This window comes from Echiichthys vipera (genome assembly GCF_963691815.1).
Source record: "Echiichthys vipera genome assembly, chromosome: 11".
Lineage (NCBI taxonomy): Eukaryota > Metazoa > Chordata > Actinopteri > Perciformes > Trachinidae > Echiichthys > Echiichthys vipera.
In genome coordinates, this window is record NC_139836.1 from 21,947,967 (window position 1) to 21,965,608 (window position 17,642).

Consider the following 17,642-nt stretch of genomic DNA (forward strand, 5'->3'; position numbering starts at 1 on the left):
CTAACAAATGTAAGATATATGTATGTATGATATATGATATATGATATATGTATGATGTGAGCTACTTTCTTTTATGTCCCAGGTTCAAAATATTTCCCCCCATCTAACCTTGGCCGTAATGCATTTTTCAATAGCCTTAATACGTACTTGTAAAGCAATAATGCATATTCAATAAGGGTGGACAATTATGTATTTAAGCATTTCTAAGATCTATATGATCAAGCCTTGTATGTACACTATACAATACAAGTAGGAACTACCTTTTTTAATCAGAAATGTGAAAAAAAATAAGGTATATACAGAAAACATCATTAGCAAAAATTTCATCACAATGCAGTATATGTAGTACCCCTCCATGTAGATGCTGCTACTGGTGCCAAGAGAGTAGAGGCTGTTGAGAATCCTGTAACAGGACACCTGGATATTCCCCACTGAAAAGACAAGGTGATTCTTAAAACTGAGATCCTGAGTAGGAAAGCTGATAGCGTACAATCACAGAGAGATAGACTGGCTGGATGGCTGCCGATTCAGGTAATGAATGACTCCTGGAAGGTCGGATATTAGTGAGGGAGACAATATGCTCCTGCTCCTCTGTGACCATGACAGACACTTAATGAGAGCTGATTTCAAAGATCTAGAAGGTAGGAAGTGGAGGGGCGGGTGTCCCTGAGTGATTTCAGGGCTGTGGAAACCAGCTGTCCATCCAACTACACAACATACGGAGGGAAACGAGACCACTAAAAACACATTTGGTGGTGGTGGTTTTATACGAACTACTGTGGAGGTACAGTAAGGTACTTTATACTTGTAATTGTATATCATTGGGGTGCATTTTAGAATGTAAAATGCAACATATAATAATTTGAGACATATTTTGGTCTGAGGTACCCCCAGAGCCCTGTCAGATGAACTCACATAACTCTTCAACAATTCCCAGTGTAAGTTCCAAATGAACAACATTATCATTGTAATTTTCATTGCTGAAATATCAATATTCAGGTTGGTCTGGTCGGCAATCCTTCCACTACTTGTACTTCTACTACTACTTGGAGTGAAGCTGAATGTTACAACCATTTTTCTTTTAGCGACTTTAAGCTAACTAGTTCAACTGTTACATTTGGCCAAATATTTTAACTGTTCATGGATAAATTTAAATATTTATATAAATATTTCAACCGTTTAAGCAAATTACTTTTGTTATTACTGTTCTAGCTAACCATTTCAACCATTGATACTTTTGAGTTAGCTAACTGTTGTAACTGTTTATCCATTAACGTTACTTTGGCAAGTTAAGCTAATTATTTGACCTGTTCAAATCTGTTTGTGGGAACTGCTTCAACCATTTATGCATTATTTTAACCATTCATCTGTAAATCTATTTGCAACAGTTTAAACCTATCTGCTTGCATGCTAACTATTTTTCACCCACATAACTGTAACAAAGTGTCCAGATGTTACAGCTGACTTCTTTAAATCAAATCATGATTTCTATTTTTTCAAATTTGATGTGCTGAGCCAAAATTGTTCCAAGTAACCCTGGCCACTGGTCTACATCAAGGTCGTCCTTACCCAGGAGGTCAACTCCATAGTTTTGGTTGCCAATATGATGGAAGAGTGAAGTTAGGGTTGGGAGGAGAATGGTGGTTGTGAAGCTGAGAACCTTGGCCACTCCTCTAGCCTGTTGACTCCTACTCTGAGGCAAACAGACCAAGGTCACAGAGAGGTTTTCCACGGTCATCTCCAGATCAGCTGCAGCTGCCTCAAAGAAGGAATGCAGTGATGTTTGGATGGACTCTGGGGCTGACTTCACCAACATCCTAAGGCCAAAGGGTGAGAAAATGGCACTTTGTGTAAAGAATTAAAAGAAAGAATTAAAATGTTAAAGGTGTCATGTATTGTCTCTTTTGGCAAGCTACAATAAAGCCAGTTAAGGGAACTAAATCAGTTGCTAATCGATCCGCCAGACAAGGCTAAATGACAACAATCTCTGCTGAGCCTACTTCTAGCGTCAGGCTTCAGGGACTAAGAGTGATATCAACCACAATTAGATAGCATCAGTGTATCAGTGGCTCAATTACACCAGTCATCTCATCCTCAGACACGGTGGTGTGACACTGATGTGACCGCAGGCAGCGCAAGGAGATCGATTCAGGCAGTGTGACCGTAGTGCCATCTAGCTACCTGGTATCAAGAGCCTGAGCCAAAACATGGAGGCAGCTTGCAACCGATGAGGCTTCGTTTCCTAGAATTGACACACACACACATATACTCACTTAATCCAAAATGTAAATGTTCACAGACAAAAAGATATGCAACTACAGAATATGCAAAAAAAACAAAGAATTTCAAACAACTGTCTTAAAGAGCAAACCAAGGGGAAAAAAAGAGAGGAAAGAGAACAAGTGGGACAAATTGATGTCTGAATAAGCTTCATTTCCACACCATCCTTACCAAAGAGTGAGATCCTGTGTCTTACTAGAGCTGCAAGCTTACAAAAGAGGCTGGATGTGAGAAGAAAAGACAAGTGCAGTAATGAGCGAGGAGTGGAAAAAGTAATAACAGGACACCAAATCAGAAGAATGAGGTTTCTTCTGTTAAAAAAAACAAAAACTTCTATTTATGCAAAACATGCCTGAGGAATTGTTCCAATACAATATGATGTGCAAGAACATTAGAAAAATTTAAACTACTGTATATTTTGAGAGGGATGACACATACCTTACAATCATCTCCTTTTCCTTTTTTGACGCATGGCTTATATTACCATTTGAGCAGAGAGAAGTGGAAAGGAAATACAGACGGTGGTCCTTTACATATTGTTCCAGTAGAGGAAGGATAACCTGTTGAATGATGCAAGGGCCAATGGTCACTTCATAAATCAACATGTATCACACTCTGAGAGAAATGTATAATTTAAAGACATTTTTTTAGGGATGCACCATTCCATCAAATAGACAACTGTGAATATCTTGTTTTTCACTTGTTAGTTCATCACAGTTTCCCTTGATCCAGCTAATTCAAATGTCTTGTGATCATGACTAGAATTACAAAAGCAGCTCTTGGCCTGCCTGCTGAACATGAGTTTATAATGATGGACCCAAAAACCTGTGGGGGAAAAAGTTCACCTGATTAGCTCTTCTTATGAAGCACTGGCAATTCACAGATAGACAGACAGAGATGGAGATGCGTGTGGCTGCATGGGAGGTGTGGGCTGTAGAGATCTGAGGCATGACTGTTCACTTATTAGCTGACTGGGTCTGACTCAGTGCGTCCTATCAATGAAAAATAAATCCTTTATATTCGCTGCTTCCTTTGAGGCAAACAGCGTGGGAAACTTTAATCAAAGTCCTGGTGGCAGTCGACACGCCCACATGGATTTCTAAAATGGTTAAATAAATTACATGGCCACAAAGGGTTTTACTTGGAGGGCTTGCCCATGGCGCCCATCATGCAAAACTAATTAGATGACGTAAATGAAATTAGAAAAAAAGTGGATTTGAAAGGGGGCTACATGTTAGAGATTCCATATGAGACAGATTTCAACTGGTTTAGATATGAATATGATTTGAGGCAAACCTTGGGAAAAAAATGAATTGGCTGTTGGTGCGGAGCTCTTTCTCCCTTAGACATCTGTCCTCTGGCTTGCATCACCTCTGGAAAGAAAAACCCAATGAAATACTTAATCAAAGACAATCAAAGTGTATACATGCACTTTTCACATAAGACAGACAGCTTCACATACCCAGGCCTGCTGTGAGCTATTTTGTGATGGTTAGATCAAAACTACCCTGAGGTAGACTCACTGAATTTAGATTCAAGAGACTGTTGCTCATTATTGATAAAATGATTCAAGTCCCAGAGGCAAGGCCCAGTGATATGCTCAGAGCTTTACAGTGTTAGCTACACAAGGTACTCATACCTTTGGGATGTATAATGTCAAAGTTATTTTATTGGTTTTATGTTCATGAATGTTATGGCCGAAAGAAATGAAATGAACACTTTAATGTTACCCAGCTCCAACATGTGCTCTTGGGCATCCTCGGTGTATGATAGCACTTGCTGAAGGAGAGTGTAGCCAAAGCAGCTGGCGATGGCTGGAAAGTCCTGATCCGCTGTCTTCCGATCTCTGTACAGGAAGTGAAATCACACAGGGATAATGAAATGGTACTGCTCAAAAAGACAGTGAGCTCTAACCATAATCATTGTATGATCTGGACTATGTTTTATTTTTAGAATTGCCTGCACACCACTGTGAAATGAACAATGCCTAATACACATACACACAGTATCACATTGCCCTCTTGCAATCACAAGCTCATTCTGTACTCACCTCCACACAGTGTAGCCATTGAGCTGAAGGAACTTGAGGACATCCTGGGCTCTTTCTCTGAATTTGGTCTTCTCCTTAGCAGTCAGGGTATCATAGGGGACCAGCATTGAATGGCCACCCCCTCCTGACGGCAAAAATCGGTCAATTGCATTGCAATTTTGTGAGCTTTTCCGTGCTCCCTTAGAGAACAGGACTTATCATTATCAATATTGTTGACCCCATGATATTGTACCTTTACTCTCAAGTTCTAATTTCTTCCTCTTGGCCCAGGCATTATGGTAGTTTTCAGCCAATTGTTCAACCATAGCCTATAGAGATAGAAACACAAGAAAAGAAAAGAGTAAAATCTATTTACAATTTTTTGGCACATGGGTTTGGTAGTAAAATTTCTAAAGACAAGTTTGCCAGAGATGCAGAAGCTGGGCAGGTTTAAATAATGACCAAACATTTGAGCTCCTCTCACTCTGCTTTTAAAGTAGCAGAGAGTGTCCTAATGGATCAGTAGGAGAGTCCCTGCCCACTTTTACAACAAGGAAACTACTTTGGAAATGCATCAAGGAAAATGAGTACTGTACCCTAAACATGATTACACAGCACTCCGAACATTACCAATGGTAGATGATTTATCTTTTTAAGGTGACTTCACTTTTCAGGCACTGAAAATTGTGTCAGAGTTATGTCTGCGGAATTAGACTGTGACTGCATTAACGTTAGCCACAATTACAGCGCTGTTTACATGAAAGATATTATTTGGATTGCTAAAATGTATTTGCCTTATACATGCACACAACACTGGTATTAGGCCAGCGTTTCAACCTCTGCAGATTGTGTGCCAGGATTAGAGTAGAACAGCAAGCCGAAAAAAAAGAAAAGAATGGCTTACACATTGGTCCCATGATAAGGTGATGCTGCTCACATCCATAGGTTTGGGGCTAAATGTTGATGCTCCTTCAAAAGAAAGCTGGGACAGACAATAGATGGGTGATTGAATAGGATTACTTTAACTAAAACAGACGTTTGGTGACCAGAGTCTACACTATGGAGTACATGTACCTGTCCAGACTGAGATACTCTGCGTGAACAGGTATGTGTGCCAAATGTGTCTCCTTCTTTGGTTCTCTCTATGGTCCATCCAAAGGTCAGCATGCTCTTTATTGTTTCTTTAATGGCCCAGCGGTATGCCTCCTTCTCCTAGAAAACTCACAAACAACAGATAAACTCTCAGAAAACTGAACTTTGTAGGTTATTGAAGGACGGCAGGAGAGCAAACCATGCTCAAACTACTTTCATATTTAAACTTGAAAGAAGTTTGTTGTCCAAACCATACACCAAAGACCACAATGCGAGGCATATTAATCTTTTATATTACAAACACCACGTCAGATACGCTAGTGCCTCTGAGATTTTTCAGTTCACTGCTTTCTTTTTCTTTCCTTTTTTTTTAACTTCTCACTCTACCTTCTCAGCCAGAGCCCTGTATGGCTTGAGGAGAGGGTGAACCTTGGTGTTCTCACATAGCTGCTCCCCATGAACCCAGCCGTTGGCAAACTGACAGAGATAACACACACATATTCAGCGAAAATGATACATACGTATGCAGAGACTAATTTATTAGCGCAAACACATAACATGGACAGATGTTTTCACACTTTCAAGCAGAGAAATTATCTGTGAACTTATTCTTAAGTGGTTAAGTGCTGACAAGGATATAATACAATAACTCCACTTTGTCAGCTTCAACAGGCCGTTCACATGAGTTATAATTATTGTGATATTACCTTGTCCAGTGACCACTTCTCATGAGTATGCTCGGCATACTTGTTCACTACAAACTCCAGTCTCTCTGGCACGGACATGCTAGTGCAGGGAAAATAAATTATACATCATGTAGCTCTGTTGCACAGTAGCACATACATACAACTGTGTTAATGGCTAATAAATAATAATAAAAATAATTATTTTCATATCCACACCCCTTTGAATAATACTTTTTACAAAAGTTAATTTTGTCAAACAAATTATAGCTTACACTTTTAATCATAATCAGAGATCATCATGTGCTATTCTTTATCCATAATAAATAAATAAATAGCTTTATCCGTAATCAAGCAATGAATAAAAATATCAATAAATACATGAATAAATATCCCTGGTTAGTATCTTACTTGGAGGTATCTACAGGCTGGGGGTCAAAGTGTCCTTCTGTGTCCATCGAGGCTTTTCTCTCAGTATGGGACACATAATTTGAGTCCATGTGGTCAGGAGGCAGGGCTTTGGCCACTGCAGCCAGGCATTGGACACACAATCTGAATAACTGAGGCTCATAGACCTGTAGAGATGGGGTAAAAAAGTTTTTTTTGCAAATATAGTGTGGGAGGTAGGGGAAAAAAGGGGACAGCATTGGACATTATAAGACAGGGTCAGGGGAAGGTGGCCAAAATTGGGACAAATATTACTGGGATAAAATATAGGGTGTAAACACTGTAATAATTCATTTTAAACATTCTGTCCTCCTGTTCCAATATCTGTAAAATAGATAAATATTCTTTAAAAAAACTGTTTGTCAGCATCCTCGACAGTAAGAAGGAATGATACATATATATATCAATATACTCTATAATCTATTCTACAATATAAGAATTTAATTTTCAAAAATGCTATCATGTTCATATGCACACATGAAACTAGGTTATTTGAACCAAATGTGGCACATTGCAGAGCTGAAATCTAATTCCGTTACTGGCACTATAACTCCGCAATTGGCTGATACTGGAACAGTAACAATGTTTGACCTTTTTTTTGCTTCTTGAGCATTTGTCTGAATCATACAAACAGCTGAGGAAACTTATCTTATTTGATTCCAATTCAATAGCCCGTTGGATTAAATTAATTTGGACACAAACACTTACCCCTGTTAGAAACCTAGTTTCTCATTGGCACGATGTTTAAGCCAGCAATAACACACTTAATATGCTGGTGCACACATACATTCATCTGAGGAAAAACTCAGTTATTGCTTATGTTTCTCACATTTCCAGCAGTTCAGGAGGTTTTTAACCAGAATATGAAAAATATACTCTTAATCTCAAGGGTGCTGTAACTTTCTCCACTCAGGTTCTTCTTAAAGTTTGCTATAGGAGAAAATCAAATAAGGATTTTGATGTCTCTCCTGAAATAAACTTGGAGGAGGATGAAAAAAGGAGAGGCGATAAATCAATAGTTGGATAACACTGTCAAAAAATGAAACTTCGGAAACTTTACGACAACATTCTAATCATCAAACAATTTCAACATCATTAAGGTTGACACAGGTATTCAACATGGTTTACCTTTTTTGGCAAAGCCTTAAACACGCCCCAGAACAACTTTCTAGACAGATGGAGCTCCTCTTCAGAGGCAAAGCCCTGGTCACCATGCCTTCCAGCTAGCGAATAGTACTTCCACCTCAGCTCGTAGTGACTTGTCAAGAGCTGGTAGATTAAGGTTTTGACCAAAGTCAATAAAATGTATCTTTTTATTTGGTGCATCAACACATTTTTCTCATATACCGTAGTAAACTACAATTTGTTTACCTTAAGTGGCGTCTTGCTGTAGTCCGTTAGATGGGGAACATCGAAGACAAGACGTCGAAGAAGAGGCTGCATCATAGATGGTTGGAGTTTACTGAAGAGATCAATGAGTATAGAATGACTTTAAAAAAACATTATTTATAGTGATTCATTAAATATAATGAGTGGGAATAAGAGTGCACTGATGTGTCTGCATCACTAAATCATGTGTTGTAGTTTCTAATTTCTTCTCTCAAGACAGATTCTGTCAAACAGCAAAAACCCAATCAAGTCCATGGATACAGGAAGCTAATGGAGCAATAATTCATGAATTAAAAATGGTAGAGCACAGACGATGCAGCTTCCAAAAACAAGACAAAACATATATAATCTATCAGGGAATTGTTAGAAAATCGATATTCCGTCTGCAGACAAGACGGTAACAAATCTTTGCAATGATAACCTAGCAGAGACAGAACTCCAACTCTGTAGGTTGCTTCATCATACCAACTGAAAGCACTACCTGCACACAGCCAACAAACAATCTTCAATCGTGTCTCTCTGAGCCCTGGTCAAGCTTAGTGCCCTGGAGAGGCTGTAGATTGCCTGGATGAGAGAATCCATCAGCAAACAATGGTCCTCTAAAGCACAGAAGAGAGCTGAGCATTTGGTAAGTAGGGGAAGCACAGATGTACACAAGTATCTGTTGAGGGCCAGGGCCATATCACCGGATCCGAAATCAGCCTGCAATGAAAAAGAAACGTTACACTTACATTTAACTAAGTGGAACTAAACAGACAAGATGAAATAAGGAAGCAGCAAGAGGAAATTGGGGCCATGACCAGGAATGCAAAAAGGTTTTCTCAGAGAAAATAGAGATGTGTTAAGATTAAAGCTGAAAAGTCAGGAGAGATGCATGCTACAAAGCAGATAACACCTTAGTGAATTGCACAAATATTTTTCACAAAAATTAAGACAACCAAGTCTCATGTAGTCACGTAAGTCAACAATCACAGTAATATTATGATATGGCGAAGTGAATGCTAAGGACAAGGGGAGAGAAGTGGATATTTTTCAGTGACGGTGCAGCTTGGACTAATACAAAGTCACAGGTCACTCCTACAGTGTTACACAGGATCTATCAAGCAGGTGAACAGGGAAATAAAAATCTATGCTCACAATGTCAAGAGAGACAGCTGCCTGGAGGTCAGGCAGAAAGCCAACTTCTAGCAGGTGGAGAAGAAATTTCTGGTCCTCAATGCCATAAACCCGGTCCAGAAACAGAACCATAGCTGCCTTGTGGTCTGGGCAGAACACTGTGGATAGGTCAGGCTCAACCACTAGACAATCTGGACAAATAAATGATAAACAAGCATCAAAAGGTCATATTGACAGAATGTGTTTCGTTTATGTTTATACAATGTGTGCCGATCCCTCGTCCAGACTCAGCTATTGTCAGCATCATGTACTGGATGGTGACAAGAGAGTCATAGGGACATTAGGCAGCCATACAAGGCAGACTTATGTACAATGGCATAATAGAAGTTGGATTTACAGTAGTGATGCAAGATTGGCTCATTTTACCTTTAGAGACTGAAGGCATTTGAAAGGAGATGCTGATGACTCCCTCAAGATCCTGAATGGGGATGAGTGACCTTAGAATGGCTCTAATGCGGATAGCTTCTCCTTTCCCTCCTTGAATCAACTGGACAAATATTCAGAACAAAACATTGTCAAAAAATTATTTGTCAGTAATTTACAAGGGATTCCCATAATACAGTAACAAATAAAAGACATAGCTATATACATCTATTGTATAATATCATATATTCAGTGTAAGGATGTAGGCTGATCTCTCTACAGTTGAGTTGGAGTCCATTTTGACATACAAATGTAATTTGTGTCAAACCTCAGAAACTCTGTGAAGTTTTCTAAAACATTGTAGTGTAAGACCTCTTGTTATGTCCTGAAAGGGTAAGACTTCGGTTCATTTGTTTTTTGAAAATATAATTTTACTTGTTCATGCACTTTTTCAAGATGCAACACAACACTCAATTAGTCAATCAATATCAATTTCCAGTAAATAGCACCAAGGACTTTAAAGCTTTGATATACGCTGCAGACCACCTATATATGATAATTTAGCGTGGTACAACTAGAATATCAGTGTAATGGAGTTTAAGCTGAAGAATTCTGTTCTTGAAAATCCATAAAGTGTCACAGTATAAACATATAGTATGTGGATCAGGTACAGCAATAAACATTTTTTGTTTGGCACGTTTCGACTTATTTAAAAATCAGTTTGCAGACTTTTCCATTAGGCTTTATTGTTTGAGACATCAGCAAATATTGATGTGATTTAAGGATTCTGAAAGCTAGGAAACACTCACATGCATCTCTGGAGCACAGCGTCCCAGCAAGTCGATAAGGGCCGAGTAGAAGGTCATGATGGCGTGTCCCATGTGAATGAGATCATCAGCACTGTCCTGGACAATGTCTCTGTTCCAGGAAACAATCATAACAGTCAAGAGATTGTCATGATCTAAAATAAATAATTTATCATAACCAAATCAAATGATTGATTATCCCTAAATAAAGCAACCCATTAGCAAGATAAAATCTTTCCCCCTAATTTCTAATGACCTTAATATTTATTTTTGAATTCTGACAGTTACAATAGAAGATATGCAGACAGAGCAGTGTTTAGCTCCCACCCCACATACATCCTGAATAACACGTCTTAAAAATAATCAGTTTCAATAAACTGTTGTATTATTTCATTTAGCATACTTAACCTCCATTTACCAAGGGGAGGTTGGCTGAACACAGATGCTGCATTCCAGCCAAGAAACACTCCAAAAAAGCCTGAGAGAAAATTACTCCTGAGACTTATTATGACATAAAAACACAGTGCTAAACAGGCTTGATTTAATACATTTAGGAAACGTTCTATGCCGTTTACAAAAAGGATGCCATTTACATTAATTTCAAACTAAATCTCTTGATGCTGATTAAGTTTAGCTTGTGATTCTACATACCAGTAAATTGGAGTGAAAATGATACAGCAGAAATTGATAAAAAAAAAAAACTTGTTTCTCTACACTACAAAATAAATAATAAGAAAATAAAATGTGATGCACAAAAACTATCTGTAGTCTTGCCTACTGCGAGTTAAAACCTTCAAAACTAGTTCCCATGCATAGACCCTTTGTGTGTACAATCTTAAAACATTTTTTAAGTAGAGAAGCAAAATAATATTGTATGCAGAATTATAAAGTTTTTAATACAAATAAATAAATACTGTGTCAGCACATAACCTGCACACACCTGAAAAATATGTTACAGTCTAAACAACTTATACTGACAGTGTTCTGCTGGACAGATAGGTAGTGCAAGATCCGTCCATAGAAGGGTCCTCTGAGATCCTGATGGCTTCCTCCACGGCTGCTAGGAGGCCATTTCCCCCATCACCTCGCAAGGCAGGGCCAAAACACTCAGGCCGACGAATCAGCAACCTCAAAACCACGTAAGCATTCTCCTCGACACTCTCACCTGTGGTCAAGAAATTCAGATAAAATAAACACCAACCAAGTGTGAGAGCATTTGTTTGTTTTAGATCCTATTTCTCACAGATATTCTCATTGATTTTATAGGAACTGAAATCAATACACACCAAGACAACTAAAAGAACGATACCCAAGTCAATATAAGTACAGCTTATGGACTGAATAGAAAAGGAGGTACAGCTGAAATTATTCAGAGGCACTTGGTATGGAAATCCAATCCCCTTTGCCTGAACTATAAACAGCCTCAAGGACAATTCAAGTGGGAAAAAAAGCAATATTAGCAGAGCCACAGGGTTAATTACCCCTATTGAAAATAGTTTATTTAATTGGGAGCGTGACATGATGCAGCCTCTTGTGCCTTTTTAACTGTGTATTTGGTTCTGGCTATTCTAGCACCATATGAAGATCCAAGAAGTGTTGAATGCCCTGAATAGAGAAGTCAAATGTATAACTGAATTCATAAATTAAAAAAAATTATTACAGTTAGTATAATACATTTTACAGAAATGTAATTTAAACTAATACAGAATTTTCTCTGAATGGGAGAACTAACAAATTACCATTGCAGAAGACCGCAAAACGTAGAAAATCCAGGTAACGCTCGCCTTCGACAGGGTTCCATCCGATATCAGGATAGCCTTTAGCCACTAGCATCAGACAGCTCTGGAGACCACAGCCAGCGAGGTATTGAACCACCTGGACAGGATAGACAGATTTAAACAACTAATGGGGTACAGCAAAGAAAACTAATTTCACAGACAATGACAGAACACAAACCCGAACTTTAATAACAGAGATGAGTGAAATGAGAGACACTGCAAAATAATACAGAATGGCAGAGCATGTTCGTTACAGACCAGAGCACTTACAGTATTTATGTGACATACTGTAATGGAGACTATTAACAGCCGTACCCTAGAGGGAGGCACAGAATATGAACTCACCTTCTCTAGGTCAGGTTCCCTCAGCGCTAAGGCCAGTTCGTTATTATCCATAACAGAGGCTGCTGCCACATCCAGAGGAGTTGCCCCACGCATGGATGGTGAAGCTAAGGGCGAAGGTATAAAACAATCTGAACACCAACTCATGAACTATATATGATGTCAAGATATTTGGGCTTTTTAGCATGTGGACAAAATCCTAACACCTTCACAAGGTTATGGTATTCAGTGCAAAATCAAGTCCTAGCAAAAGGACCAGAGACAATAAGACATATCTGTGTAATTCAATACAAAGAACAGTCCTGTAATACAGTTTACCTAAGCAAACTACCTTTTTGAAACGTTCAATGTTGCATGCTTAAAATTTAAGGTAAAAAACTATTGAGTTGAATTAACACCTCTCTCCTGAAATCTTAACATTATAGACTTGACAAATCGTTTTCTACAGCGTAATGAAGGGTAACTGCATTGTAGTACATTCTATTGAAAGTTTACCTAGTCCGACGCTGCTGTTTTCCAGCAGGTAGCTGAGATGGTCAAACAAGGCTCCCTGATTGTGACGGCTGATGCGGCAAAAATAACACAAGAAACGACAGCAGCTGGCTACCATTTTGGGAAAGGTAATCTCCTGACAAAAGAAATCAATGCATGATTATAGAGAGGAGCGAGACATGGGTCAGTTAACAACATAACTGATTGTACTGCAGCAGAGTATTTCTTTATTAATGATGCATGACAGGCTTTTTCCATCTTTATCTTATTACTAATAATAATACAATACCGTAAATATAGTTTTCAAGCAACCAACTAATGAATTTCTTTGTTGCACACATTTTATCCTCATTCACACCAGATATTTCTATTATATCTCTCACCTTTGATTTTCCTTCTCCAAGAACATTGACCATCACCTCCATCACAGTCTCATGCATGCCCAATGCCCTCATTAGGTTTGGGTGTTGGTAGAAAACTTTATTATTCATGATGTCCCTGTACATAAAGTAGTGCATGTAAATACAATGACAAAAAACTGTAATTTTTCCACACCACACACAATATTATGATGGATATATGAAGAAATGAATCAGTATTTATGAATACACATGATCATAATACTCAAGGTGTTGACTAAAGCAAACACATTTGTCATTACAAATCTCTACATACCCTAGTCTTCTGATCATCAGCTTCTCCTCTTCTTTTCCCATGCGGACACTGAGGAGGGAGCGGATTTGGCTCAGGGAGGACAGGAGAGCCATTGTGTCTTCCACCGATGTCTGGCTGATCGTATAGGCTCTGCAGAGGGGCCCTGCCATTTGGCCCCCAAGGCCCTGATACTGGCGATGCAACAGTGAGAAGATAGCCCTAACCAGTTCAGGGTCCTCTATCTCAGTCTCTTGAGCCCAATGCACCATGGTCTCAGAAATTAGTGTTTTGAGGGACTCTGAAGACATGAAGTAGTGATAAAAGTAGAAGAGTGGAGACTGAATAGGTCATGTTATTAGATTTTGGAATTTAGTTACATTTTTAGCTAGTTGTCCAACACACATATTTTGTTGAACCTGCTACAGTCGATATGTTACTGGCTGAATTCAACATAAAATCTGGGAGGTCAATATGGGATATTCTCATTTAAATATTCACTTTCACCCATCACCTCTCTTACTGCAACTCAGCTATGTTTCTATATGGTGTTGATCCTGAACCAAAAACTGTTGCACGATCTATTGTGCACGTAAATTAATAGGCCCAACATATAAAGTGAGACAAAGAAAGGGCTTTCACAACATCAATGCACTTACTGGCACTCCTTGATATACTCCCCTCCACTTCTATGGGTGTCTTCTTCAGTCCAATAACTCTCACCACTAGACTGAGAAGTCGATCTTTTAGAGACATCTCAGCACCCTTTTCATCCTCTGTGTCACTATCTAATTCAATGCCTGCACAATAACAACCAGATGAGATGTCCTCAGTTGCAATCATGGTGAGTGCCATCTTAAAGCATTTTCATAGTTCTCTGGCTTAATGAAAAATAATAATATATCAGTCAAAGATAAACAAAATGTTCCAACCACAGTGTGTATTGAGGAGGTTATGAAAGTCTTGCAGGAGAGGTTGGATTTCCACTGGGCATGGACAGTTCTCCTGCTGCTCGTTCTCTCTGAATCTCAGCAGCATGTTTATCTAAAGACAGGACACAGGTGACACAAACAGTATAATCAGTTTAATGGGTTTTTTTTCCCTTTAAAGCTCACATCTCCTGAAACATAGCAGAAACCAAAACCTGCTCCTGTGGAGGTGAGCGGAACTCCTTGGTCTTGCGGGCAGTGAGAGCAGCAGACATGTTGAATGCTTGCATGACCTGGTTGTAGCGAAAGCGTTGATTCTCCTGCAGCTGGCCTACAAAGTTGTCAGAGAAGGCAACCACAGCCTCTACCCTGTGGCGCACCTGACAATCACACAGGTAGGACAGCAGGCGGCAGAGCTGGAGACAGAAATGTATTAAATATTCCTTTATGATTCATGTTTAACTTCTTATAGAAAAACAACAACACAGCATGGGAAGCTAATCCGAAATTACATCAAAACTATAAAGAAATGTGCTGGTTAATTTACCTCAAGTTTGACAGCTTCTGGAAGCTTCATTTGAAGAAGTCCTTGTTTAGGGGTGTCACCATTTTTGTGACCCCCTTTCCATTGTTTTTCATCATCACTAGATTGTTCATCTTCCTCTTCCTTTTCAAGAGCTTCGGCATATACGGAGAAGATTCCCGGCTCTATTAGTCTCAGAACTTTCCCTAGGTCCTCATCCCGAAATACCCCGATTACCAGAAGGGTGTAGAACAGTCTAATTAGAGGAACCAGCAGAAGCTCAATGCTGCCTCCCACAGGATCCCTCACACCCCGACCCACAGCCCATACTCCAGCAGTCAGCATCTCCACAGTCAGGTCATTCAATATGTCCAGAGGGATTTCTGGGCTGTCTGTGCATGCTATGTCACCTACACCGTCTCCTTCCAACCCATCACTCCTGACAAAACAAGGAGAAGAGAAATGCATCCGTGGTTTTAGGGATGTGCTGAGACTAGAGCTGGAAATGCCTTCTGGAGTTTGACCATTCTCCCGATTAACAGCATGAGCAGGGCTGGGAAATAGCGTTATTTCTCTGGTCTGGGCAGTCATAGGCACAATGTATTCATGGTTCATCATGTGACATGCTGTAGTTTGGCTGCTGAGATGAACCTAAAGAGCAAGAACACTTGTTTGATTAATATCCAAAGACTATTCTGTGATTAACGTTACATAAAGAAAAAACATGAACTCAAACAAGCATCACCTGAATAAGCAGCTGATAAAATGCAGAGCGGAGTGGGCCAGGGAGGTGGGGATTCTGTATGGCATGAAGGACCTGGGATTGGTCCACGTGACTGCAGAGAGCGTGGCAAACTCTGGTGTTTCCAAGGGCGCATAAAGAGCAGTAGAGGAGGAGAGTGTGGTGGTGAAAGGTCAAGAGTTCATCAAGTTCCAACAGCTCCAAAATGTCAACAGACCTAGACATGTCATCAAAAAGGGACCACAATTTCAAATTAGAGCTCTAGTTAAAAAGAACCTGTCACATTTTTGATGACGTTATACACTAACAACAGCACATGCATCACACCCTGTCCATTTAAATTTGCAAGCCCAATTCCAAAGATGTATATTTATTCCAGCCCCTTAACCTGTTTTCATCAGGGATCTCAAGGGTCATGACTTGAAGGGGCTCATGGCATTGGACTCTCCAGCCGTGGCGCTCCTCTGGCCGATCCACCATCACCTTTAATGCACGGTCTGGTATTCTGGTCCAGAAAACTGGATTAAGACGCTGGACCTGAAGCCTTGGAGGACACTGAGGAGTTGAATTCCTTCTTTGGCTGCGAAGCAAACCTGCTGACAGTGGCATCACATTCTGGATCGAGGGTAAGACACAAAAAAGTACAGAATACATGGAAAGCTGTACCAAACCACGAAAGATTTATAAAGCAGGTGGAAACAATGATTGAGATTTAAAATGGTAATATGCAGAGCAGAAACTCCTCATCACTGAACCGTTAACCTACTTTCCGAGCTGCAACTTTATTAAATACTAATTCAATCAGTCAACAACATTTCATCCAAATTAATAAATATTTTCTTTTCTTTTTAAATCATGATCACAAGCAGAAAAGGGATAAACAATATATGAAAACTTCTTCCTTTACCTTGATAGATCCCAGTTCAAACTGAAACATGTTGCTCGTGGTTGGCTTGACGAAAACAGCAGGAAACAGCTTTGTACTGGCTTCCACCTGATTAGCAGTGGAAAAAATACAACCTCAGTTTAATAGTGCAATGCTCCAAGTTAAACATTCCTCACTATAAATATATAAGTTATTTAGTGTGTATTCTTTTTTTAAATGAAACCGACATATCTTAATATGAGGTTTAATGCGTATTACATTTTGAACAATTCATATGTACTGCATTTTAACAAAAAGTCCTAAATGGACAAGAAAAATACTGATTAGTATTAACACATCAAATAGATTCTTACGTTACTTACTTGGTAGAAGGTGGCCATCTCCAATCCACTTGAGGTGAAGGTGAGCAGCCCAGTGGCTGTGTCGATTAAACAGCCAATTTCCAACCCTGCGCTTCTCCGACTCTGAGCCAGGCCTGTTGCCTCTCCAGCACACACCATGTAACAGTTACATCGCTTCACACTGTTCAAAACAATAGGGATATTTTTAATTGGCAGTTTGATGATAATTTGTCATGAAAACTTAAAAGAAGACAAGATAATCCGTTTTCAAAAGAGTTACTATAGCACTGAAGTTTAGTAATAATAATTAGTTCTACAGTAATACAGTAGAATGATAATCAGGACAACAATCAACAACATCTCTGTCTACAATTTATATTTTGAATTCTTGGGGAAATCACCCATACTGACAATATAACTGTCTTATATAGTGTATACAAACCTTTCCTGTACTTTGCCACTGTCATCTCCGAGGGTGACAGTCACTGTGAGGACATTTTCAGGGTCAAAAGTCATATCGTGTTGATGAAAGTCTGCGGTCACCCAGCCTGCCCACACATTGAAGGGCTCCTGGCCTGGAAGAACCCTCACTGAGTAGTAATACTGAAACAGACAAGGCAGGTGTCATTGTTTGGAATTTGAATTTGCATTCGGCATCCCACATTTTTTATTGTGACTGGTAATCACATATAT

At 39.3% G+C, this 17,642-nt stretch overlaps 1 protein-coding gene across 1 annotated transcript in view; it reads right to left on the reverse strand.

Annotated features, from left to right (window-relative positions):
* Positions 1-17,642, reverse strand: part of LOC310953421 (ryanodine receptor 2-like) — a gene marked incomplete at both ends in the record, with an annotated part of 60,918 nt that overhangs the window by 24,793 nt on the left and 18,483 nt on the right. Inside the window, 35 exons of the mRNA XM_083922457.1 lie at positions 350-431; positions 1,570-1,817; positions 2,182-2,242; positions 2,452-2,501; positions 2,719-2,840; positions 3,577-3,653; positions 4,011-4,126; positions 4,331-4,454; positions 4,563-4,638; positions 5,214-5,291; positions 5,384-5,521; positions 5,789-5,878; positions 6,109-6,187; positions 6,496-6,659; positions 7,660-7,800; positions 7,903-7,993; positions 8,402-8,622; positions 9,058-9,227; positions 9,463-9,583; positions 10,269-10,377; positions 11,244-11,430; positions 12,005-12,140; positions 12,389-12,492; positions 12,881-13,013; positions 13,261-13,375; positions 13,553-13,829; positions 14,188-14,328; positions 14,461-14,572; positions 14,673-14,873; positions 15,005-15,631; positions 15,726-15,939; positions 16,111-16,337; positions 16,630-16,716; positions 16,971-17,130; positions 17,392-17,552. Coding sequence (XP_083778583.1) covers positions 350-431; positions 1,570-1,817; positions 2,182-2,242; positions 2,452-2,501; positions 2,719-2,840; positions 3,577-3,653; positions 4,011-4,126; positions 4,331-4,454; positions 4,563-4,638; positions 5,214-5,291; positions 5,384-5,521; positions 5,789-5,878; positions 6,109-6,187; positions 6,496-6,659; positions 7,660-7,800; positions 7,903-7,993; positions 8,402-8,622; positions 9,058-9,227; positions 9,463-9,583; positions 10,269-10,377; positions 11,244-11,430; positions 12,005-12,140; positions 12,389-12,492; positions 12,881-13,013; positions 13,261-13,375; positions 13,553-13,829; positions 14,188-14,328; positions 14,461-14,572; positions 14,673-14,873; positions 15,005-15,631; positions 15,726-15,939; positions 16,111-16,337; positions 16,630-16,716; positions 16,971-17,130; positions 17,392-17,552 — 5,240 coding nt within the window. The remainder of the gene's footprint in view (positions 1-349; positions 432-1,569; positions 1,818-2,181; positions 2,243-2,451; positions 2,502-2,718; positions 2,841-3,576; positions 3,654-4,010; positions 4,127-4,330; positions 4,455-4,562; positions 4,639-5,213; positions 5,292-5,383; positions 5,522-5,788; positions 5,879-6,108; positions 6,188-6,495; positions 6,660-7,659; positions 7,801-7,902; positions 7,994-8,401; positions 8,623-9,057; positions 9,228-9,462; positions 9,584-10,268; positions 10,378-11,243; positions 11,431-12,004; positions 12,141-12,388; positions 12,493-12,880; positions 13,014-13,260; positions 13,376-13,552; positions 13,830-14,187; positions 14,329-14,460; positions 14,573-14,672; positions 14,874-15,004; positions 15,632-15,725; positions 15,940-16,110; positions 16,338-16,629; positions 16,717-16,970; positions 17,131-17,391; positions 17,553-17,642) is intronic.